General features: G+C 35.2%; 1 protein-coding gene across 1 annotated transcript in view; it reads left to right on the forward strand.

Annotated features, from left to right (window-relative positions):
- Positions 1-26637, forward strand: part of LOC131074641 (tripeptidyl-peptidase 2) — a 284234-nt gene that overhangs the window by 192174 nt on the left and 65423 nt on the right. The window contains exons 28-29 of the mRNA XM_058011296.2: positions 709-780; positions 14121-14213. Of these exons, the coding sequence (XP_057867279.2) occupies positions 709-780; positions 14121-14213 (165 nt within the window). The remainder of the gene's footprint in view (positions 1-708; positions 781-14120; positions 14214-26637) is intronic.

Genomic DNA, 26637 nt, shown 5'->3' on the forward strand with positions numbered 1-26637 from the left:
TTATAATCCTTGTTGGTTCCATCTTATTCGATATTGACTACTAGTTAATTCTCTCAGGGTTTAGGCTTTCATGTTGCACATTTCAAAATTTTTAGTGAATGCCATCTTATGAAATTGTGAGGGTGACACTATTTATTTGCAGAGGCAAGGATGCAAAATGACAATGATGTAAAAAATGTATCACTCAACATAACAGTAAAATATGATATGGCGAAAATATTTACCATGTATGCAGGAGAAAAGAAACTATCTACCAACAAAAATTTATGCACGTTTTGCATAATCATTTGTGAGCACAAAAAATATTGAAGAATGAGAATGCATATTCTCTCTAGAATGCATCCCTGAATTGTGGTGCAAAGCTTTGATCATGACCATGGAATTCATACATAGGGAAAAGGCAGAGCTAGAAAGAAAATGGGTGTGCAGAATGGTGGAATACGTATGCGACTCATCAATTACCACAATTCAAATTAATTTAGTAACAACAATCACATCACACCACACCACACCACACCACACTACACCACATGTATATAGCATTCTATTATCAATAAACTGTCTTATTCATGCCTATGTAGCATGTACAATGAAGACAAAAATTGAACTGTGTAATGTACTGATTTTTGCTTTATTCTTATTTTCTACATGGTTTTGTATATATGTACTATTTCTCTTAAATAGTATTGAATTATGATTTATTTACAGGGAGAGGAGAAGGAGAAAGAGAAGAGCAGTGCTAGGAGCAAAATAAGTTTGGACCTCCGTTTGGAACAAGCGGTAATGGAAATTTGAAATTTCACATGATGGGTTTTTTGAAAGTAAATTTTGCAATTACATTCCTTATTACATACAGTATAAGTGCCTCGGTTATCTTTTTTTTCTGGTGTTGATTTATACATTAGATCCATTATATAGTTTGATTTTTCTATTTTTAATACCAGATTTGATTGTTCCACCCCTCAGCAATCTTGTTGGATTATCACAGCTCAAATAATATCTCAGTGGCGACTTCTACAACATTTGATTTCTTTGTTCGTTTTTTTATAGGACAAAAGGCCCCACGAAGAATTTATCTCAATATTTCTCCTTGTCAAACAGCACAAATTGCAAGACAAAACAGGGGTTGCTGGGTCCTACATGGATACCAACACAAATATAGCATGACATTGAGTATACATGTTACAAGGGAATCATACAATGAGCATATATGAATGAAAAAGTCCCGTTCCTGTTGTAATTGAAGTCCATATTTTTATTTGGGCATTTGCACTCCTAACAAGCCCTTCCCTTGTTGAATAAACTCATTCCTAACAAAGAACGTCCACAAATTATGTGCAAGGGCTTTTGCATCATTTTTGGTAACAAAAATCATAGTGGCATTTGATTTATACAAGATTGACATTAAAAACTTAAGCTGTAAGGGTTTAAACCTGAAAAGTCAAGAAAATCCCAGGAAATTGAAAAACACTAAAATGATAAACATATTGAAACAAAAACTGTGATTGTTGTTTCATGGCAAATAAAATGTATAGAAAGACAAATAAACTTAAGGGATAACTAAAGAATCTGTTTAATGTTGTCAATTATTCTATAAGAGATTTAAAAGTTTGATTCTAGAGTGAAAAGTTGAAAAAATAAATTTTAAATGTAGAATGCAGGCTTTATGAGCAAAGAGTTTTGAAAAAAAAACTAGTAAAGAACTGCAAGTTATTTGATAATCCCATGCATTTTTCCCAGGATTACAAAAATCCTACAACTTTTCATCTGAAAAATCTGGTTTTCACAAAAAACCCAACCACCCAGTTCAAATTGGTAGTATTCACTATTGCAAGCCCAGGCAACTATTTATCACAGACAACCATCTATTTTGCTACTATTGAAAACATTTCTTACATTTCCTGTTGCCTGATGGCGCATTTATAGTTGTTATGCTTTGAACGTGTGTTCAATATTATTGAATATCTTATAAGACTGGGTGATTATGCTGGCTGAACACATAGATTTGATCTGCCACTCAACAAAAGGTTCTAAAATGTTTAATTTCACAGCTTGAAAGTTAGTGCCAGATTTTTTAATCATTTAAAAAAATATTCCTCGAGGACTTCTTGTTGTTTTCATTTTGGGTTTTGGGGATCTGTTAACTACTACTCTGCGATGAATGTGGATCGCTGAGTCCTTGTCATCCTGTTTGAGAGAGGTGAGCTTAGCATTTTAGATCATGGAGCTCCAACATTTATTAGGCTTAAATCCTTTCGGAGTGTGTAACATTCAAAATCTTTCACCGAAGACATTAATGGTCAAAGAATGAATGGAGAAAATTTTCATGATACAAATGCAACATCAACATACCACATTGCACATCTATGCACCCAAGATGTTGCAGCACAATACAATGACACTCAAAGCACACAATGCCAATGCACCAAGCATGGTGACATTATCGGAAGACTTACTCGATCACGAGTCAAGGTCATTGTGATGGCATTGCATTGAGGTAGAGTTTTGTCTAACATTGATGATTAAATATAAGGCCAGGATCTCCATCACTCACCAAAGAAAGAACTAGATGAGAGCATTATGTCTTTTGATCCCTTAAATGACCCAATTTGACATAACACATTAACAAGGATTTGGAACTAACTTCTTAATCCAAAGATCACACACTCAAAAGCTAGTGTGATATGGAGACCTAAGACTTCAATGGTTGACTCTCTAGGCTAGTTGTCCTAACAGTAGGCATGAATCCCAACACAAATGGTCAATAACTCTCAAAATACATGAAGTACTACTTGAAGTCAGATTATAGGCATGCAGGGGAAACCATAAGGAACAATTCTCCTTTAGGAAATTTTGTGGGAAGTATTAATTGTCTAAGGGTTGCCTCTTTCTAGACCATGTTGTCCATACTAATAGTCCATGTTGCCCTTGGTAGAACAATTCACCCCTAATTCTCCCTTATTGCCAATGCAGGTTGACCCTAGTAAAGAAGGTGACCTAGAACTTGTGGAAAGATCTTGGACGCACAACAGTCTTTCTAGAGCTGTATAAATTGGTCTCAAAGCAGAACAAAGGGTCCCCTACAAGCCTACAAACATCATACACACTCAACACTAACTTCTAATATTGCAAAACAAGAAACAAGGCATGAAACCGAACAACATGTGGAGGGCTAGGGCTAGCAAGATTATAGCAACTAATGCAAAAATGCAATATTTTTCTGGTTTAAAGAGTTGTTTACATACAGTTTGAATGAAGGAATTGAACATGAAGAAGATTTCATTTGCTGTACATAACATTTCCCAAAACCATGTTAACAAGTTTAATCAAATGTTTACATTTAATCACCAGTATCGACTTCATACAAGTAAAATGCAGCAAGGAATGCAAAGGTAATCAACTTCTAAACACAAGTTGATATTTTCAACATAATACCATTATTCTTTCCATACACATCAAAATCAAATTGTACAACTACCATTTATAAACGTTACTATAATGTCCTGACTTTTACGCTTCACTGTTTCGCGAGCATTGGTTCAATTTCGGGGATTTTGTGGCATCCAGTGATGGTTTGGAGTTCAGTTGCTCCCCTAGTTGGTGACAATGTAGTGTTTTGGGTTTGATTTCCTAAATCCTTGGTAAACATCTGTATTTATAGTAAATGCTCATTTCAATACCAATTTTTCTGTGTTGTTTTGGATTTGTTCTCCGCAGTCCTTGGAGAACACTGCTATATATAGTAAGTGCTTATTTTGGCACCAGTCTTTTTGGGGTTTTTTTGGGTTTGTTCTCCTCACTCATTGGAGAACACTGCTATTTATATTTAGTGCTCGTTTCGGTACCACTCATCATCTTTCAGCATCAATTATGTTCTGGCATAGATCAATTTCCGTTTTTTGTGTCTTGGCGAGTTTTCTGTAAGGTGTTCAATAATATTTTAATTTTTGCACTAAAGTAATAAGGTGACATTTTATTTTCACTTTAGTGTTTAAACATTAAAAAGGTGTTTTTTTTCCTGAATGCGTTTAAATATTTGAATTTTAAAATGATCTATTTCCCTCCAAACTCTATAAAGTGGAGTTTTGGCTCTCATTTCTCTCATTCAAGTTTGTACACATATTAGGATGCTGTTGGATTGAACAGAGAAGTTCTTCCAAGCTTGTTGGAGGACGAAAACCCTCATCAAATCACTAGTTCCATGGTGAAAGATCCTCCCTAACTGACATAGTGATTTTACATGGGAATCAACAGTGTTATCATCAAGTTTGGACGTTCAGGGTTTCAAAAAAAGAATGAAAATGTTCATGGTATTTTGATGGTAGGTTTTTGGTTTGCTTTTTGGTGATTTAGCAGAGATATTGTTGTGCATTTTCAATGGTGGTTTAGGTGTTATTCATGCTGGCAATTCAACTGAGGGTTTGAGGCAATGCCCTAGTTGCAGAAACATATTTTAACATTTTAAAAAGAGCTCGAACAGGTTTATAGTCAGGGTGATTGATTGCTGCCCTGACTAATACAGTGTGTCTTTGATCCATTTTTAGACTTGTGTGATAAAAAAAAATCAGTTTGTGTAAGTGTTTGAGGATGTTGCTCATTAATTGGCTAATGGGGAGCGAGTTTGTCATTCTATATGCTCACTTTTTACTTTTTAGTCATAGGTGGCTCAAAATATTCAGTTACAGACATATGACTTTGTTGGACAGAGTTATATTGCTTGGTGCAGTAAAACCGAGGTGTTATTTGGGGTTCATCATCCCTTCAACAGTGTTTATTTGGGTTTCATTCAGTGTTTGGTTGTTTGAGATGTTTGGAGGCCTTGGGAGGCATTAGTAGCCTGTTTGGTAGGAGTTCTGGAGGTATTCTCATGCTGGTTTAGACCTGTAACAGGGGCATGTCTGCCTTGCAACTCTCTGATACAGACTTCCAGCCATGCATTGTAATGTCCCCATTTTCATGAGGATCAGTCCGCAGAGGAGTTTGGCCTATTACTTGATCCTCGTAGGCCAAAAGTTTGATGAGAGGGTCGACTGGGCAGTTGCTTGTGGCTTCACATTCCCTTTTAATATGATTTTTATGGTGAGATAATGAGTTCTCACGTATGATGTCACGTGTGCACTTTATATTATAATAATATTTTAATATTATCTAAAGTGCAATTAAATAATATTATTATTATTTAAGGGGAATCTTCTAGAAGGATCAATTAAATATTATTTTATTTCTTCTAGACCGAGGCCAACCTCTTGAAGGAAAAGAATAAATAGAGGAGGCAGCCTCATTGTTAATCAGCCTGGAATTGATTGAATTTTGTGGAGCCAAGGGGTTTCTGCAGATCTTTGTCTTTGAGAATGAAAATTCCCATTGATAACATAACTGAGGGAGTGAAATATCTCTTGAAGGGTTGCATTGAGGAGGTGATACTTTAGTCATCTCAATTGTGCTTGAATTGTGGCCAAAGGCCAACTCCGCTTAAGTTCGATTTGTGAAGTAAATGGAGACATTTTGGTTTGGAGGGGTTTCATTGTTTGTGCTTCATTAATGCTAATTCTACCTTCCAGCTCTCTGAGTTTTATCTCTGTCATTATCAGTCTTGCCACGGCTAAGGCAAATCCCCGACTTGCTTATTGAAAACCACATTGGCAATCTACTCGCTTCCTAATTGGAACGCTACATTCAATGGGTGGCATCGTTGGGAATTGAAGCTTGAATTATGGGCTGCAAACTGTACGATCTGCACTAGAGACACCTTCAGATTTGACAGCAGCTTCATGGTGGACGGTTTTGGGAAAAGACTTCAGCTCCTTGGTGTATTGGCAACCAAATTTGCATCTGCATATAGGAGACAGAAGGCGATTTCTTAGCAAGCATTTTGGAGGTGAAATTAGGGAGGATTCAGTCATATTTCAGGTCTGATACAAGTTTGACGAGACCTGCCATATCCCTTGATTTTGCATATATCTTCAATTTTGTGCATCGAATCAGTCCTAGATTGGAGCGCCCTGTTGGAAGGAGATCATTGAAGATGCAAAGTGCTTAAAAGGAGACATATGTGATGGTATTATATTTATTAACAGTCTGCAGATCAGAACAGGGGCGATTTTGTAGAAGGGTTTGATTTGGCAAGGTGAGGGCTCAAGGTCGAAGGATATTGCTTGCTTCTTCATTCACAGACCAAGGCGCTACCTCCAGGTTCATTTGGCATTAATATTTACAAGTATTTCTCAGTTGTATGCATGTATTAATGGCTGCCATGTGTCTTCAGACATTCTGAAATTCATTGTTAAATAGACAAGTGTTTGGCACTTGTTTGGTCATTGTAATGAGCCTATTGTTTCTAAATAAAAGGAGGGATAAGGTTGCATCTCATTTACATATTGTCATATGGTTGCATGCCAACTGTTTGTTTAAATTACAGTCAGCTGTTGGTGTATGTTCTTGCATCTTGATTCATACTATTGCATCAGAAAACACAAATAACAATTGCACTATCATACTAGAGGGTTGTCCTATTGTTTAGTAGCTGTTTGCAAGTCATCTTTAATTGTAAACTGAGATTAATGGTGTCAAAACAAGTCTGAAGTATTGTATCAGTCAAAAGAGCATAACACACAAGTTATTCAGCTGTCTAGAAAACCGCATAACATGCAGGTTATACAGTCTGAGAATTAGAACAGCAGGTTGTCAGCCAATTGTTTGACAATATTCCTTGCATTTTTAGTCCTATATAAGCAGGGGATATTACAGCATCGCTCAGTCCTATCATCAAACGGTGAGGTGTTTTCATGTGGGAATCATATGTTAATGTGATACTTATTTCATGTATTGGTGTCTTTTGGGGATGTTCTTGTCAAACAGTTTATGAACAGCAGGGATTAAATGTTATCCTCTCATCTCAAAATTATGACAGCAGAGAGTTTTCATTATTGCATGTTTATTTGTTGGCTCTAATCTGAGGTATTCTTGAAGTGTGATTTTTGTAAAGCTATCCATGGAATGCAATGAACTTTCCATTTGAATATAAAATTGTCAAGGAATTGATATGAGTGGCAAAGTGCACGTTTAAAGACATCTCAAATATGTGACAGCAATTACATGTTTATATTGCTATGTTTATTAGCAAGAAAATAAAAAAAATAAAAAATTCAGGGGATGTTATTATAGTTTCATTTCAAATTGGAAGTTAAACTTCGCTTTCACATCATGCTCTAGATCTTAACTAAACATGAGAAATCACTTCCAAAACACAACACAATCTCAACATCGCAGTCTGAGTCAATCAATAACAAGTTACACTATGAAACTTACAGCAAATATATGGGTGAATTACAGTCCTTCACAAGAGTGCTTCACCACATCAATACAATTTTCTTTACAAGGACTCAAATGCCCCAATTTATACATTTTGATCAAATGATAGCATACTGAAATTCTACAATTTATATAGGGCAAAAAAATCCTTATATGATCTCCATGCATCCTAAAGGATCGATTGGCTCCAATGATGATCAACACCACTCAACTATGTGGAACCCTTAGGACCACCCGTCTATACTAGAAGTGAAATAATCTACAAGTTGCTATAGAGTGTTCTATACCGTGTAAGATTTGGCTATGGAGATGGGCACCCAATATCAAGGATCTTCAAATAATAACACAAGATAGATCCAAAATGAGAGAACAATTCTTTTCTATCAAAGAATACAAATATACATTGATAATTATTTACCATGAAAGATCCTTTTATATATAGTCAAGGGTGAGTGTTTAGTCCTAAATGTAATCTTATGACTCGAGACACAAAAAGTAAATGCCCTAAGTAAATTATAAGTGACAAAATGTGAAAAAGATGCAAGAGGTGAACGGGTTAGTGAGTAACCCTATTCATACAAGCAAACAATTAGGTAGTCATTCAATGTGCACACCAAACACAATAAGTACAACACATGATCAACTCAATCATGAACAAAACAACACCAATAGGTATCACACAATAATGCCAACAACATTTGGTTCGAAAAGATCAGACCAATCAATGCATACATATATGGAATCACAAGCTTAATTCAGGCTCACGATATGACACACAAAGAGAAGAAGAGAGTATCATAGGCTACCATAATGGAGTGCCATTATGAGATTCTAAAAACCTCATGGAGTTGATATGCTGCAATCTAATGGGGATCCTTTATGACATTTACATCATTCTCTATGGACAAATCTATGTTACTGGTCTTGGAATGGTTTTAGGTTCAATGGTTGGGTTCAGTAAAAAAAATTGGGGGTTGGGTTTGTTTTGGGGTCGTGCATACAAAAACATATAAAAATAATAAATGTATGCATATTTGCAACAGTAATAAATTTTAGAATACCACATAGCATCATATATTGTATAATAAACAAAACCACCATAATTTAAAAAATATTATAATGTCAATTAGTCAAATTTGAATGTCATAATATATATTAAAATTAAAAACTAATTATGTCAAGTGACAACAATCAACCATCGCTGATCAAGCATCACAATATGGGACATTAAAGTTTATCATCATCACCATACACATTATATGATGTAGGTACTAGTATATTAGAATAACCACAAACAATGCCACTAACAGTCTCATGCTAACGAGTTAGCTCACCTTCAACATCAAGTACAGCGAGTTGGAAGTGGAAGCATCCAAGTCAATTGCTTTGGCTTGATACCTCACTTCCTTGTGTCCCCTTGTAATGTCCCATTTTTTTATAGGTTGGGAAATATAATATTATTTAATTCCTTAAAATTAAAATGTATCATAAAAGAGTAATTAAATTTATTTATTTAATATTATTACTAAATGGAAAATTTAGAGGTATTATAAATAATTAAAGTGACTTCAGAAAATTAATATTAATTAAAGTCACTAATCAGCAACCTTCAGGAAAACTGAAAAGTAATATTATAAAGGAAGACTTTGGGATTGATGAAGGGATGGAATGATTTATTTTCTCCTATTATTGTTCTGAGGAATTTCTTGGAGTTGCAGACTTGGGATGGAAACCCTAAGGGCACTATATTCGGCACTGAGACTATCTGCCCTATGTAGTCTTGGAAGTATCATTTAGATTCTTCAGTTGATGGATTTTTATGGAGCTTTGGGACACCTTTATGGAAGACAAAGTTCTAGATTGAGCATTACAAAAAAAAATTAAGGAATATCATTATTCTTATGTGGGAAATAGTCTATTATTCTATTCTAGGTGGTGACATTATTGGCGTTCCCTTGGAGTAATCGATTGCTATTATTTCTATTCACTGATCATGTTTGGTGGCGAATGAGAGATTGTTTGATTTAATTTGCTGAGTGATTCTTGGGAATATCAAAACAAACATTTCATTGAAAGCATCCCTGCAGGAGTGATAAGGAGAAATATCCAGTTGATAGGAGTTGATGTTTCTGCTGAATGAATAAATATATTGTATCGGGCTTTGTTTTGGAGCAGACTTCTTTACATTTGCAACACCCATATTATTTTGCTATTTTGCGTGATCCCTGCTAATGAGTGTATTGAAGATTTCATTGAATGTTTTCTGAATGTCAGCAATAATCCCAGCGGAAGGAGATTATCAGGGGGTTTCTAGTTTGAATGTGGTTATCAATCAAACTATCAAAGCATTCATATTGACTAGAAACAAGTGTTGCTGCCTCTACTTGTATTACTGTGTTGTAGTGATTTATATGTTAGCCTCTTCATGAACAAACTGTGTGTAGCTTTCAATGCCATGCCTGCAGATATCCAATTATGAAAGGTCGGAATATTGACTCTCTGCTTCAATTTGCTATGTCTGTCAGAACTGTTAATTTCATATCTGGTTTTATGGTGATAGATTCTGCTGTATTATTTCATGGTTTTGGACACAACATATATCAATGTGATGTCAATGGTAAGCATAGCAAACTGCAAAGCAGATAAACCTGTAAACGTAGCAAACAGAAAACAAACAGTCTGAATTGAAATTTTAGTGCCAAACTTGAAAGGGGACTTTACACCCCTTCTTGGTAGCCACTTTGTTTTTTGTGAAAGTTGACACAAGTTTGAATGCATAATAGCATATACACTAATTCGTTTGTTTTTTATGAGTATGGTTGATTGGGCTTTTTTGAGTGGATGGAGTATGTTCTTTGATTCCTCCGAAATGTAGATGAACTAGCAACCTACTAAGACAAAATCAGACTAAAATATAAAATATAAAATATATATGAAACTTAAAAGATAAAAGAACTTTTTTTTGCAATAAAGTTTTGATCGCAAGAGGTTGTAGTTGTGTGAATGATTGGCCATGGAAGTACCATTGAGCATCAATACTAAAGTCGTTGGGTCATACAAAACCCATGAGATTAGTCCTAATTGCATCTTGTATGTTGGAATCAATGAAGAATCTACGAAGTGTTGCCTTGTGCACTTGGTTGACTTCAACATCTCTATATGGTGTAATACACAAAAGGTGCTCAGCACTATACTATTTGGGACTGAATGCAAAGGCAAGATGTGTTGGAGTATTCATTTTGTTCCATCACTCTTCAATAATTTTGTGTAGCTATTTGAAAAAAAATTCAACAAGCTCTTGCACTTTTGCAATTATGATGACTTTCATCTTCTCAATCATTGAGTCGATACCATCATATGTCTCTCCCAAACAAAGCCTATGCACACCTGTATAACACAACACATTCAATATAGGCTCAGTGAAATTAAGAACATATTCAACACGATCCTACCAAATGTCATCTAGGATCATCCACTTAAATATTAGCTTCCCATGTAATGCTAGAGTACCTTATATGGACCAATTTGGGTTGATGAACATGTTGGAAAGTGCTTTTTGAACCTTCACAAGTCCTCTAAAGACAATTGTGTTGGAGGCAAATTGTGTCTCCAAAACCTATTTGAAAATCAAAATAAAAAAAATAGAATTTACTAAAGTAAAACTTATTATTAAAATAAATCTTATTGCTTCACTTACCTTCAACAGCTCCAATTTCAAGAATGTTTTGAATATGCTTTGTGATATTTGGTAGTTGGTGATGAAATTTGGATCTCTTTGGCCTCAGCATACACTTATTTGATCCAATCAATTTTGGTGTCAATTTTTTGTAGCATAAGGTTGAGGGAGTAGACAACACAGGGTGTCCAAAATATGTGTGTGAATAATGCTCCTCAACTAATAAACTAGCTGCTCTACAATTTTTGGAATAGCCTATTATCACTTGAGCAACGTTTCAAGGCCCCACTTCCTTAATGGCTATCGTGAGAAATTTAGCAATAAATGCATCATTTTTTACCCCCACTTTGAATTCCATTGCTCTAAAAAACATTGCCCCTCTAGGGGAGACTGCAATACCATTTATCAGCAGCTTATTTCTTCACAATTCCTCAAGACTTGTTTTGAAATGCCATTTCCAACCATTCTTTTGATCTCTTATTTTTAAAGGCCAATAGGCTTTTCTTCAAGTGTGGCAGAAAATGAGTGGCTCCCTACATGCCATTTCCAATAGGCTTTTCCCATCCTAGGTTTCCACGTAAATTTGGTGTATTGTCTCCATTGTGTGTTTGCATCCCTTTCTGCATCCAGTTTCAATCACTTTCAGATTTAAGTTTTATTTACTACTGATTCACCCCCTTCTGATCCCTCCCCCTGCTCCCCCCCTTCCCTCCCTCAGTAGTAAATCTGTGTTCTACAATTGTACCATGTCAAGATATTTCTAAAGGGGAGAATTTGGGTCTATTCTGAATCGGAGCAAATGAAAACAAAAATTATATGTACAACTTAACACATTTTAATAAATAATGTGTTATAAATTCATTAAAGAAAACAAGCTATTGGTAAAGAAAGAATAAAAGAAACTTAACCTCTTTAGCAGAATTTTTCCTATACAATCTCCTTGGCAACAAGTGGGCTCTTGGAAATGCGTAGAAATTGCAAACTAACATCTTTGGAACCTTCACCAATCAATCTTTAACTCTATTCATGCAATGGCAAGCAAGAAGTAAAGTTCAGCATGGATGAATGATATTAGTTTTTTCATTCACAATAAAGGAAATGACTTTGTTTTTGTCTTCAAAATGTCTTGGAATCCACATTTTATGGTTAGGGGAGTGTTATTGGGCATGTAGTCAAAGTCAAAGGCCAAATTAGAAATTTTTCTTCTTATCAAAATTTGTTCTCTAGTTATGAAAAATAGTGAAATTTTTGGTGGGTTTTCCTAGGTTTGTCCTCGCATTATTTCAAATAATTCACATACCTTGTCTATGCTCCTAAATTCACTTGGATTATTTCTAGTTGATGATTGGGATGTGGATAAGATCATTAATGGTTGCTTACCAAATTAATTTATTGAAGCTTTAAGTATGGCATCCCCTAAACTAGGCTGCAACATCTTTATATGAAATTTAAATGCTACAGACATGCTGGATTTGTGATTTACCATGCGATTGTGGATAGAATAGCATTTCTCTCCAGCCCCCAGTGGACCAGATTTGGACCTATTTTTGGGCTGGATTGGACCTAAATCAACAAGGAACTAGTAACGCAAGATTGATTGAATTCCCTTCATGGTCATACATATAGGCACTTGAAAATGAACTCACAGATTAATCTTGTTAATGTTTACATGTTTAACCTTATTCATTTTGTTTTTAACTTTATATTTAATCTCGCTTGTATCATATGGTTTGCATTTTGATCAATAATCTTTCTCCTACATATAAATTTTACATTTAATTTTCATAAATCTCACCTTTTAAGCAAGCGTGTCACATCTCATTTTGTTTGGAGCCTTGCTCTAGAACTTTGGGATACGCTCTGCCAATTAAGTCCATGCACTTAGTCAGTGAAAGACACATACAAGTGCCTCTTGAAAAAGATCTAGATTTAAGAGTCAAGCATTGAGGAAGGACCATCATCCAAACAAGTAAATGTATTTGTTATTAAAATTCTTAACATATGCCCATTGCCTTAGAAGACACTTGGACTTGTAGACTTGACCAAAGTAGCATTACCTACCGAAAACTCAATGGTAATTCCAAGTAATTTCAAACATTAAAATTTGTTTTTCTGTTTCCTTAGTTTTTGGAAAGTTTTTCAAAGATTGGCTGTGAAATGCTTTTAGATATAGCTATCCTTTATTTGGCTCATTTTTCCACTTAGAGGTAGAAAAACTAAAGCTTAGGGAGGCAAAGAATTTGCAGCTTATGATCAAGGCCAGGGCATTAAATTGTCTGTTTAAGTTTTACTTTCAATAGATTTATATTACTTCAAATTTTGAACACTATTAAGGTTATTTCTTAATCTATGCCCTTATGACGGTTTAGGTAAAATACATGGTTCTACCCCTTAAGAATGATGCTCCATCAAGGTAGCATTTAGTATTTTAGGGCAAACCTTCTGTTTTTTAAACAGAAACCTCTTAATATGAAACTAAAAAGCTATTCTTCTTTCCAATCTCTACCCACCATATTTGACATAAAATTTAAAAAATCAAGAATTTCTCTATTGTTTTTGGATTGATGATCTATTACTGAAAACCAGGCCACAATATATGTGTCATGAAGGCCACTTCTGCTCATATCTAAGCAAAATATAACAAAAAATTGTCTCAGATCCAATCGGGTTCAACATTAATACAAGACTAAATCATTATATTTGACCAATCATCTGTTACATTCATATATAAAATAAGCAGACTCCAAAAACTAAGAGGTATAGCAAACTGGTGATCAAACTTATTCCCAGCAATTTGGGACCAAAAATAGGTATTCTAAGAGTTCTAATAACCAAAACCAGCCCTTTATTCAATTGTGTATATGAAATTAATACAAAAAGGATCAACAGAATTTCAGTGCTGTTAAAGGGCTTATTAATTTGTAATTTTTTTTCTCATAATAGTTTTGTTGGTATTTCTCTTTTGACTGTTCCTGCATCATCTTGTACTATGCTAAAACATATGGTAGTTATTACTAAATCTCTTCTGTGAGCTGTGGCACACTAACATCTTAGTTTTGGATGATGACTATTAGAAAATTTAAATCGAGTACATGCATTGCTTTACAAGCACTCAAGTTGAATGTCAATGCAGGTGCGAGATTCTAAGCTCAGAATTCTTTCAAGCCTTCCAAGAGATACAATGGAAGAATATGAAGAATGGAGAAATTTAGCTACAACTCTCAAGGTACATTTTATTGGATAGAGTTCTCTTGAATGTTTTTTAAAAGCTTGTTGGCAGCGAGCCAATATAATCTTCATTCCAATGAGAAAACCATGATAAGGAGGTGTTCAAAATGCAGAAACACATGCACACACTTACACATACAACCTGCAGAAGTGATAGATTGATTTATATTTACCTTATTGACAATCATAAAATTACATGTTGAACCCATGAGGTATCATAGAGTTTATTCATTCTAATTGGAAATCCCGTATTTTTCCTAATTCATTCATTCTAATTAGAATTTTTTGTTTCCCTTTTATCTTAGGATGTGTGCGTATTAAAGTTTGAAATTCTTCATACACTTAACATTTTACAGTTTGTCTTCACTTTTATGGTTTCATATCTCACAACTGATTTGTCTATAATAGTTTTTGTTTGTATTCTTATCAAAACAATTCAAATGAACATCTTGTTTGATATTTTTGTTTCTCTTTCCATCAATTTTACTCTGTTTGTGTGTTAAAATTATACTTTATAATTTGAATTTAATTTCATTTCCATGTGTGTTACCAATCTTGTTGATCTCTTTTATTTAATCTCTCTTTTGTTCACAATTTTCAATATTCCATGAAATTTTGCAGCTGATAGTAATTTTTTAGCTATACATGAGGTCAAAACATAAGTTTTTAGACATTCATATAATATATCAAATTTGATAGTAGATGTAACATGTTCATTTATTCAAGTATAGCAGCAACAAAAAATAGAAATTTCTGATTTCATTTTCCAATGTTTAGATTTTCATGACAACCCAAGGCTTGAAGCCTACAAAATCACAATAAGTCAATAACAAAATAAAAAAAGCACAGATAATACAATGCCTCATCTATTTTTCAATATCAAAAGAGATCTCTAATGCTTAGTCACTCTATATATCAAATTGTGGCTCATCCTATGGAATGCCAACCGATCTTGGCTACACCTCTTTTGCATCAGTCTGTCTAACATTTTGAAGACAAGCATCTCATCAAGTGGCTAGAGTTTGTTGATTTTAGGAGTTTATCAATCTTTAAGTCGCAAGGCACCATGAACTACAACTATGTCCTCCATTAGTTTAGAGGTAATCTTGTTCTTCTTCACCAAGTGGATGAAGTTGTAGTTGGGCCAATTCCTCATTGCTATTAGAGGAACTAGCAACTTATGAGAGTCGGCTAATGACAAGCTGTCCCAACTACGTTGCATCCTCACAAATTCTGAAATAATAATTGATTGTGTTAACAAACGAAAGGAATACTCCTTATATAAGCAATTACAGAGGATTTTTCCATAATGGAAATGATCGAGATTTGAGAACTAAAGACAGAATAGAAAGATTCTAAATATTGACTGACTTACAGAATATAAAGTTACTAAAAACTAACTAAACGACTTAAATAACCATTATAAGCTAAATATTATAATATTACTTTAATACCCTCCCTTAATGGTCATTCTACTAACTACCATGTATTAGACTTTCATGATCTGCTGGCCTTTTGGCCATGAATGCATAGAAGGTTGACTCCTTCGAATGCTTTGTGACATGAGCCTGCTTTTGAGACCCTCCCTGGTTGAATTTTTGATCAACCAACTGCTTTCTATAGAACTTATTCATTTGACCAATTTTACCACAATGATGATACCCTCCCGCTATCCAAAGACACAAAAAACGTGATAAAAAACTTCTTCTCAAATACCTTCAATTTTTGTTGATAATAAATTAGAAGAAAAAATGTAACCCACTATTTGTCATGTAAATATTTAGAATACCCACGATTGTCTAGAAAATCTCTCTTAACCTTCACAATTCTGAAAATACACAATTCTGCCAAAACTCATAAAAAAAGACAAGTCAAAAAACCCTCCATTGCTTTGGAGAAAAATAGCAACACCCATGATTTTGTCAAAAAATTGTGCAAAAACTTAGTACTTTTGTAGAAACGCCGTTTGTCCTAGAAACCCTGGGCACAACTCCAAAGCATTGCAAAAAACTGATACCCACGATTTTGATGAAAAAATCTTGCAAAAAAGCTGTTGCTGAAGCAAACCTAGTTCTGATTAAAAAACAAAACATTTGCAAAAACAAACAGCAAGAAACCACAATTTCATAAAAAATGGTCAAAAATTTTTGTCGAAGACAGAAAGCCATGATTTTGTTGAAAAATTGTCAAAAAGTTTGCTGCAAAACAACACCACAATTTGTGGAAAAATTGTGAAACTGCAGATTCAAGATTTGCAACAAAATAAACCTGCGATCTTCAAAAAGAACCAGGTTGCAATTTTTGAACAAAAAACCCAAGATTTTCATTGTGAATTTCAAGAACAAAAACCCTTCACCAAAAAACGTGAACTAGAAAACCAAGATTTTTATCAAAAATTTGTACAAAAACTTTGTTGGTAAAAATTCTTGATCTCTTGTAGAACAAACCATGAATTTTATTCTATAAAAAATCTGCCAAAAAAACCCCATGATTTTGTTTAAAAAAAAACCGATCCAAAAAAGAATCCGTGCTCTGATACGCTGAAATGATAATTGATTTTTGTTAACAAAGGAGAAGAATACTCCTTAAATAGGCGATTATAGAAGATCTTTCCATAACGGAAATGACTGAGAACTAAAGACAAAATAAAAAGATTCTAAATTCTAACCGACTTACAGAATAGAAAGTTACTAAAAACTAACTAAACGACTTAAAAGACCATTCTAAGCTAAATATTACAATATTACTTTAATAAATTCAACTATAGAGATAGCCAACTAAAATCAAGGATGTAGTGTCACCTATCAAGTATTATATAGTACTCTGATTTTTTGATCTTTTTTATTTCAGATTTCTGAAAATGAAAACAAACTGGGACATCAAAGTAATTTGGCACACAATTAACTGAAAATACTAAAATAGCCCCTTAGACACATCATACCGTAAGTCTAAGCCAAATTATTCAGTTATGCTTGCTGGTACAAACCCTAGTTCACATCAAACTTGCAGATTTGAGTTAAGTATGAACATAGAAACAATCCGAAGTCTGATTTTATTGATATGCAACCGCTAGAAACGATTTACAAGGCTGATAACATTGTCATAAAGTCTATATCTGATGTTTATATGCCATCAATAGGCATATTGCTGATCATACATGAATTATTCAAAATTTCACTTTCATACCAACTTACAATTCACCTGAAAATGCTGATCAAACCTCTGTAAATGACGATAAATGCAGATCTGAGCCTGAATGACTGATAAACAAAAACCAAGAGCTGAATGACTTGTTGCAACAGTGGGACGGCTGCAATAATGGCTGGTACGGTTGGAAATGTGATGTTGAACAGCTGCTATATGTCTGATATAGATCTCAAAACATTATTAAAACCCTTCAATGGTGTCAAACCAGGAATAGGCCCTTACAAAAAAAAACTGACACCAATAATTGTTTACTTGAAAATCCATTCAATAGATCCCTAAGATTTGCACAAATTGCCAAATTAGCTCAACATTCAAATCCTAGGTGTTGTTTGCGAATGCCAATGATGAGGTTTTTGACCCTGACTTCTGGAAATCAAGAGCCTAGAGTGGTTTCATCATTTCGGATCACTAAAAACAGCCAAAGCTTTTCGTCCCTGGATGCCAAACTTAAATACCAAAGCTCACAACGAAAATGCCCAAAATGAGATCTAGATATCAAATAAAACTAGGTGCTCCCTTTTTACTCTTTTCCAATTTGGGCCCTTGATAAAATTTCCCTCCAACTAGTATTTAAAATTACTTTTATTTTTAGAATTTAAAAAATATCTTTTAATTTTAGTAATTAAAAATAACTTTTATTTAGTTTTAGTATTTTAAAAAAATACGTTGTATTTAATGTGTTTAAAAACACTTGTTTTTATTTTAATAATATAATATAGGTTGCCCTTAAAATAAAAAATTGCTAGGCCCAACTTAAAATACTATTAAAATTTATTTCCCTTATTTTCCCTTTAAGCCTATAAAGATGATGAAGGTTCATTTTACCAAGCAGCTGCTCCTAAATAGGAATCTGATCCCATGAGAGTCATTCATACTGCTAATTTGATGTGTACGTTTGTTTGCAGTCTGTCTTTTTATTACCCCTCCTAGATTCTCTGGTTAGATGCTCAACTCTCTTAGTGCTGAACCTGCAACTACAACCTTTCACCAACAACCTTTGAAATTTAGTGCCTATTTGATGCTATGTGATGCCATCAAATCTTGGACTGCCATTTTCCAGTCGGCAAGAAACATTCCATCAAATCCTCTAACCCAAATACTCAACATGCTCGAAAACAACTATCCAGTTTGCCCTGGTAAATATAAATGATACAGTAAATGGTTTGGTGAAGATTTTGAGCTACAAAAACATATCAAGAATTAAGTCAAGAAAACATCAATTTGCTGCTGCGAAACCTCCAAGAAACCAAAGATAAATTAGTAGACCATCCCTAAATGTCTCAACAAGACGAGAGCTTGGCCATTCTGAGGCACTACTGTTGTCGGCAACATATTGTGTTCTATATCTTTTGACCACATTTCATAGAAAGGAGGAAAATCATGACCAAGGAACCAAAAATTGTAGGTTATCAAAATAATGTCAACTCGTTTCATAAATCCAAGGATATGAGTGGATTTGTGCAGTTCATGCAACTAGGGCTTCATTAGTCTCCATTGATGCACATAAATTGCAATAGCTAGGGTTTATTGCAAGTATTTGTTCAAATTTTCTAAGCAGATTTTATTGGTTGGTTAAAAACCCATAGCTAGGGCACAAGGTATTAGTATTAATTGTGTAGGTAGAAATAATGTGCTAGGGTCATCAAAGGTATTTTTAATCAATTTATTTTTCCAAGCTGAATTCAAGGATGTATCAGGGTTTCAAATTTTCCAAAATCACATTTTGGTTTTGTATAATTTTGGAAACACATATTCCATTATATAAATATCCTAGCCATAACTTCCACACTTGGAGAAATTTAGATGCAATTGATGCATAGAACCTATGGGGAATGATAAATGCAAATGAGAAACTAATCCTGAAATTATCTTTGATGCAAGTTTTGGTTAACAGTTTTGTCCTTTGAAAATAATCCTGAAATTGACTCACTATGCCCAGAGGAAGGACAAACCGGAAACTAACAATTGGAGAAATCACTATTTAAATTAGCAATTTTCTTTTGAATTTTAGAGGTATAAGATAAGATAAATTTACTAATGTCCAACAAATGACCACAAAGAGGGTCAAAGGGACTGTCGAAACAAACACAAGGGCCTAGCCCACAGCAAGGGCACCAAACAGTACTCAAAGAAAAACAAAGCTGAAGCAACAGGATATAGAAAGAACCAAAAAACCAGAATAAGGGGGGGGGGGGATCCAATAGGGAAACCCCAACCCCCCTTAGAAACTTGAGCCATCAAGAAGAACCCCCCCTGAACAGATGAAATTTGATTTTATCTAAATTGGGTATGCTTTTTACCGAAAAGCAGCAAAGGCAAAGCTTTGTAACCAGAAAACTTTGAAAAAGGGAAAGGGGGAAAGCTTTAGGCAAGTACATAATCGAATAGAATACAAAGATTCTACCCTGTTAAGATTCATAGAACCAAAACATCACCATTTCATTCATTCAAAGCCAAATTTTACAGTAATGTGCACATGCAAATTCTAGTTTTTTTCCAATGGATTACAAGAAAGGAAATCTAGATGCATAATGTTTCAACATAAGAAGAATAACACAATTCACGAACCATAACTCAGAGTTTATCATTCATGAAAATGCATTCAGATTTCAGCTTCTGTATCCCTTCCAAAGAAAAACTGTTAAGGAGTCTTTTTAAGCAAATTAAAGAAGAATTCCTCCTCGTCTCTTGTCTCTGCACACTATTCATCATAAATAGACCATAGTTCATAATTGTTTCTTTAAAATAATGGTCTTTTAAAGCGACCATTCTAAGAAAAGAACTGAACAATTACCCAAAATAAAAATAAAAACGACTCCTAAGAGTCTATGACACCTAATTATAAGTCTAGAGGGTGAGACTTTTCAGTTAGGGGGAGGGGGAGGCACAGGTTTCCGTTATGCTAGGATTGCCAATTGGAGTTGGGCGTCATACATTTTGGTCTTTGCCTCCTCTTCTTCCTACACAAAGAAATCCTCATGTATTCTGCATAACTCCTTTTGCATTTCCAAGCTAAGGAAGTGAATCCAAAAAGGATATCTTTTTGTGGGTCTTCAACCAATAGCGGGTCGGGTTGAAGTACGGGACCAACACCTTCTCCAAGAACCATTTTGTACCACGTCAACTTGGCTTAGCACTGGTTTAATTTGTGTTAGGTGCAGAAACTTTGGCTGCAACAATTTCCCTCTGTAGGAGCTGATTGCTCGCCTTTCTTCTCACTCCAAAAAGGAAGTTATTCTTCTATATTCAGCATAATTGGACTTTTCTCTCCACACAACCCAGTTCAATTGAGCAACAATGTCTTCCTGCTCTCTTTGGATCCAATTCAAATCAAGTTGGGTGATGGAAAGTTGATCTTCGAGAGGAAGCACCATATTGTTTTAACGCAGGGGAATAATCCATGTCAATTGTTGGCTTGAGAGATTCCGAAACGGAAATGATTGAAATTGTAAAATTTCCACCTCCCTGATAAATATGCCAGCCTACCAACTTGCTGTTTTTCTGGCTAATCCCTAAAGAAAGAATGAATTTAGAAATTTGCCACCTTTCGTTTATGTACAGGACCATTAGCTCATTAAATTTTGGCTACGAAAAATAATATCACCCTTCTTCAAAATTCATGTCATCAACTTTGCATGCTTTAGCCACCTAATCTGTCATTAAGGAGATGCACCTCCCTTATCTTCAAGCAGATCACGTCTTGGAAAATGGAAAACTTCCATGTAGTCAGGCAGTTGCAAAAGCTCTTGAACCTTTGCACAAGAACCAGAGAATTACCAAGCCAAACAACATCAACTTGGGTGGTAGGACACATTTAATGTGGTCAAGTGATGGGTAAATTTTGGAAACATCTCAAGGCAATCGATGGAAAGAGGCATGTGTTCGAGGGCGGCCGAGCGATCAGGGATACTTAGAACTAGTGTCGGGGTTCGAAAATGCTTCGATCGTCCGACCTTGTGGATATTGGCATTGCTTATGACTTATGACGCCAATTTATATTTGATGCTTGACAATTCAATCGTTTTAAGAACTTTGGAAACTTGATGGTCGGGGTCGAAAAACATGCAACTTAGCCAACAAATGCAAAAAATGACAAAGGGGAAAATGAGAGTCGGCCTTTTCATGAAACCTAAATGGAAGTTTAAAATTAGGGGTAACACCTACAAATGCTAATAAGTACTAGAATGGCAACATAGCGATCATAAAGCCAAAGCCATTAGTGATCTTGCTCTCTCCAATGTTGAGTTACATCAAATAGATGTGGCAAAATCATCTAAGGAAATCAAGGATAATTTGAACACACTGTTGGAGTAAGCTAGGAATTTGAAAGCACAAAAACAATCTTCCACTAGTGAAATGATAAGTACAGTAGGATAGTCTATCATATGATATGAAGAATTAATAATACAATGATCAACCTTGCATATAGAGGTAAGGATGACTAGGTGTGAATGTAGGAGTGAAACTTTGACTACGCATCCAAAGGTGCAACACTTGTGAGCTCACTTGACAAATGTGTGGGCAGGTGTCAAACAAGAATGCGATAGGTGTCTGAAGTGATGATGACACATGTCTCAATCATATGAAGTGAAACAAAATGATAAAATAGTCTTAAATAATCTGAAACTAGGTGTGAATAGGTCACTAACTAGAAAGGTGATTAGCTAACTAGTTTGACAATGACTCTATTTACAATAACACTCTCCCTTAAGTGAAATTTATAGATTAGTGTATGCAAGATGATGAGTCCAGACTACTAGGCCATGTTAGGTACCCATGAACAAATTTCTCATAAAGTGGAGATAAAGGAGAAAAACCAGTAGGAACAAAACTACCCTCCAAAAGAGAAATAATGCAATGTGAAATATACAAGTGTGAAGAAGATAAGTGATAGAAGGAAGGACTCATGATGACCCCCCAAAGGCTACTTTTAACACAATGTACAAGTAGGTTTCCTCCCATAGGAGAGAAAAGAGAGGTCATGTGAGCCCCCTAAAGAATGTGAAGTAATGAACTCCATGTGAGGAAATACTTCCTCCTGAAATTGATAAGAGAAGAGAAAACATGCAGCCTTCCCTCAAAATAATGCATGTAGTGTTGGTAGATGTTTGACACTAGAAGTTGAAGATGATCCACGATTGTTGAACAAAATTTCCCCCCTTAGGAAGAAACAACACCACAAATGTGTGCAAGATGATCTCCCATTCCAAATAGGAAGATGGAGGAAGTACTATGAATGCCTCTAAATTTTGCACATGATCTAAAGATTGATATGATGCCCATGATGGATGCTCAATGATCTCCAAGCCAATGCTATGAGGTGACAAATACTGATATGATGGATCAAGTACCAAAGAAGATTCATGAATAGGAACCATGGATGTATGGTGATTTTTGGATCATAGATACTGTTGACGTGTTTTTTATGACTACGTCTAACACAGAATAAAGTTGCCTAATGGTCACTTCACTCTCTCTTGATCAAAGTGCGATTGCATGCTAAGATTGCAAGAAGTTCAAACAATCGACTCCAAGGTTCCTTTATGCTACGGATGTGACTCAGTTGGCTGATGTGATTGTTGGTAATCCAAGGGGCCTTACGTTTGCATCATTCTTTCACTTCTTTGCTGTGGCTGGAACTCCATCATCGGATATGGCAATTCTGTGATGCTGCTGCTTTGAACGGACTAAAATGAACTGAAAATAAAAGGGAAAAGGGTTTAGAAGGATCTAAATTTACTCCTAAGGGCAGTGTTATCAACGGTTAATGCTTCGGTGGACAAATTCCAAATAAACCAAGCTCTGCTTTGTCAAGTTTAACTACAACTCCGCAAGAACCGGTGCAATCTTTTGAGGATGATGAAGGATTTTCATATTGAGAAGGTGCATTTGAATACCCAACACGGTGCAATCCAAACGACTATTCACAATTGAACCTAGCACAAATTTGGTGGCTCAGGCTAACTTTACACTGCAACTTACAATCAACAAGATGCAAAACGTATGAACCATGGAAATTCATCAAACACCATTACATTCTCCATTGAAATCAAACCACTTTATCTAACAACTGAGAAAATAAAGTTGTACTCTTAAGTGAGGAAGGAGAAACCATGCAAGTTTTGAAAATAACTTAAGTGGACACCACCAGAGAACAATCTTTCACTGTTATTATCTCAAAAACTTATCGCAACAATTTCATACAAAGCTCCCTCCTTTTACAAATGAAGGGTTCACCCCTTTATATAGGCCTCAGGCCATGATTACATGCAAAACCCTAATTAGGGTTTTCCCTAAAAGATTCTCCACACATGATGCAACAAGGTGAGAATCAACAATTAATAACCCATCATGCCCATATACAATTAATTACAATCCTACCAAAAATGGCACCCATAAAGCATTAATTAACCATTACATTCAAAAAGTGCCCACTATGCAATGAATTCACCCTCGTGCAAAAATCACCCATGATGCCATAAATGCACCATCATCTCCCGAACGGGATGGCTGCATGCAAAATGAATCTACCACAATGCCATAAATGCGACGGCTACATGCAAAAGATGCTCCATTAATTCTTCATGTGTTGACCCGACTGCCACTTGGCGAGAAACCCTTGGAGAGAGAAAATTTTATTTGGGAAGAATTTTCTTGAGATTTTGATTTCTTCCTTGCCTTAGAAATTGTTTTTTTTCACCTTCATTTCATCCCGACGTGGAATTCATGTTGTGAAGGAATTCTCCTTTGGAAAGAAATTTATTCCTTACCCCTGAGGAAGGAAATTCTTCATGCCTTAGCCTATTTTCATGATTTCCAAGAACTATGTCCTGAAGGAAGGAATTTCCAACACTTGTCAATATTTAGCTTTCTTGGAATTCTGTGATGAAGGAAGAAATTTCCATCACTTAGCCAAATTTTCACCTTCCTGGAATTTTGTCTTGAAGGAAGGAATTTCAAGCACTTAGTCAATTTTTCACTTTTTCCAAGTATTTTGTCGTGAAGGAAGGAATTTCCAACACTTAGCCAAATTCTCACCTTTTCCAAGAATTCTGTCGTGAAGGAAGGAATTTCCATGACTTAGTCAATTTTTTCACTTCTCTGGAATTTCTTCTTCTTGGGCACAATTCTTCCCTAAGGAATTTTTTGTGCTCTTTGAATTCATCATGTTCATAGGGAGCTTTTCAACCAATTTTCACATCTCCTATTTTTCAGGAACTTTCTTAAAATCTAGGACCCGAGTCCAGGAGAGAGAGAATTATCTCACGAGTCCAAATCTGCAAAACTTTCCGGATTCTGATAAGATTTGGTGTCTAAAAATGGAAATTTCAAAAAATTTCTCAAGGGGATTTCTGCTTTTCATTCCTCCTCGACCCTTGGATTTTCACATGTCTTAGACAAATTTCCTTAGTTTTCCGGCTTGAGCATGGAATTCATTTTGCATGGTGGAATTCATCATTTCATCCTTGCTCATGGGAGTCTTCCAATATCTTTTGAGCGTGGAATCATCTTGGAGTAGAAATTTCATCATCATTTAAACATTCCTTTCTTGTCTTTGAACTTGGGCATTGAACTGGCTTGATGAAGGAATTCATCCTTTACACATTTTCCAAAGCCTAGGCATTTTGGCACCCTTTCATGTTCATGGGCAAAATTTCACACTGAAGGAGGAATTCATGCTTTGTTTGAATTATCCATCATCCCTTCGATTTGGCGCCCTATGACCTTCTTGGGCGGATTTTTGCATAGGTGGAGGAATTCACACTTTTTTCCATTCTCCATGTTCACCATGCTTTGGCGCCCTTTGACTTTCCTGGGCGAGATTTTGAGTTGTCCAAGGAATTCATACATTTTACTATCTTCTTGACTTTGGCGCCCTCCTGAGGAGTAGGTCGGCATTTTGCTAGGAGGAAGGAACTTCGACGTTTTTATGAATTCCATGACAGAGTAGTTTTAGCGCCCTTTGACTTCCTAGGGCAGCATTTTGGGTTGGAGATGGAATTCCCTCCATTTCTTGATTTCCAAGTAACCTTCATTTTGGCTCTCTTCACCCCTGCTTGAGCAGATTTTGATGCTTGTGGAGGAATTTGATATTTTCTACCAATTCAGGACATATATATATATATATATATATATATATATATATATATATATATATATATATATATATATATATATATATGAAATATAACATTTAAGTATAAGTGGCATTTCAATATGTCTTTTTCGTTTCTTATTCTTAAATGTTATATTTCATATATATTGGCAGGATGTTTGAGAGTGGTTTCGGATCTCTAGGAATTATAATGCAAATTCTAGGTTTTGGAAGACCTTTTAAATTTTCAGACTTAGTCAAATTTCAAGCCATTTCCGGATCAGGATGACATTTGTGGATTGATTTTCATTTCCAAACTTAGATGATTTTTCGAGCTTTCCATTCTTGGACTGGTTCCCATACTTAACCAAATTTTGATCACACTTGTCTGCCTTTTCACTCTTCCGGATTTAGAAATGATCTTCAAGAACGTTCAGTCTTTAGTGTCTTCAGGGATGTTAATTTTTCAGTGTTTTCCTGTGAAGAACCTACCAAAAATAGATTTTCCCAAATAGTAAGTGTTTCAAAATGTTAGGGTTTGGAAAAAATAGGTTAGGAAAGCACTTACTAAAAATAGTAAGTTTGAGTTTTGGCAAAATGAAGACATTCCGAGACTTGGTAAAATCCCTAAAAAATTGGAACTTTCTAATGCTCCGTTTTCACTCAAAGTTTACTGGGAGATTCCTCGAAGGGTCTTGATTCTAGTTCTGCATTCAGTTTTTCCAAAACCCTAACAAAACCCCTAAAATCTAGGACTAAGGACAAAAATCCTAAAATTGACGAAACAAGCCCTAGACTTCACCAAATTCACTCAAACGAAAAGCTGATTTGATCAAATTGACCCCACTCACTTGCAGGCTCGGAGGACTGACGAGATTGCTGCTCAAAAGACCAGAAAATCGGAAGCCAAAAAACCGCGAGGGCCTAAAAATTAGGGGTCCCCATTTGCAATGGGGCGATGTGTGAAAACATCACAACAGATATGAGACTCAAATTAGTGCAAACTTGGCGAGGTTGACTCAACTCATGACTTGGGGCTCAACAGAAAAAAATAAATGCAAACTTGGCAAGTGAAATGCCGAAGAAATTTAGATATTTTTAAGGATTTAAAATTTGTTTG

The sequence above is a fragment of the Cryptomeria japonica genome, chromosome 4 (genome assembly GCF_030272615.1).
Source record: "Cryptomeria japonica chromosome 4, Sugi_1.0, whole genome shotgun sequence".
NCBI classification, from domain to species: Eukaryota; Viridiplantae; Streptophyta; class Pinopsida; order Cupressales; family Cupressaceae; genus Cryptomeria; species Cryptomeria japonica.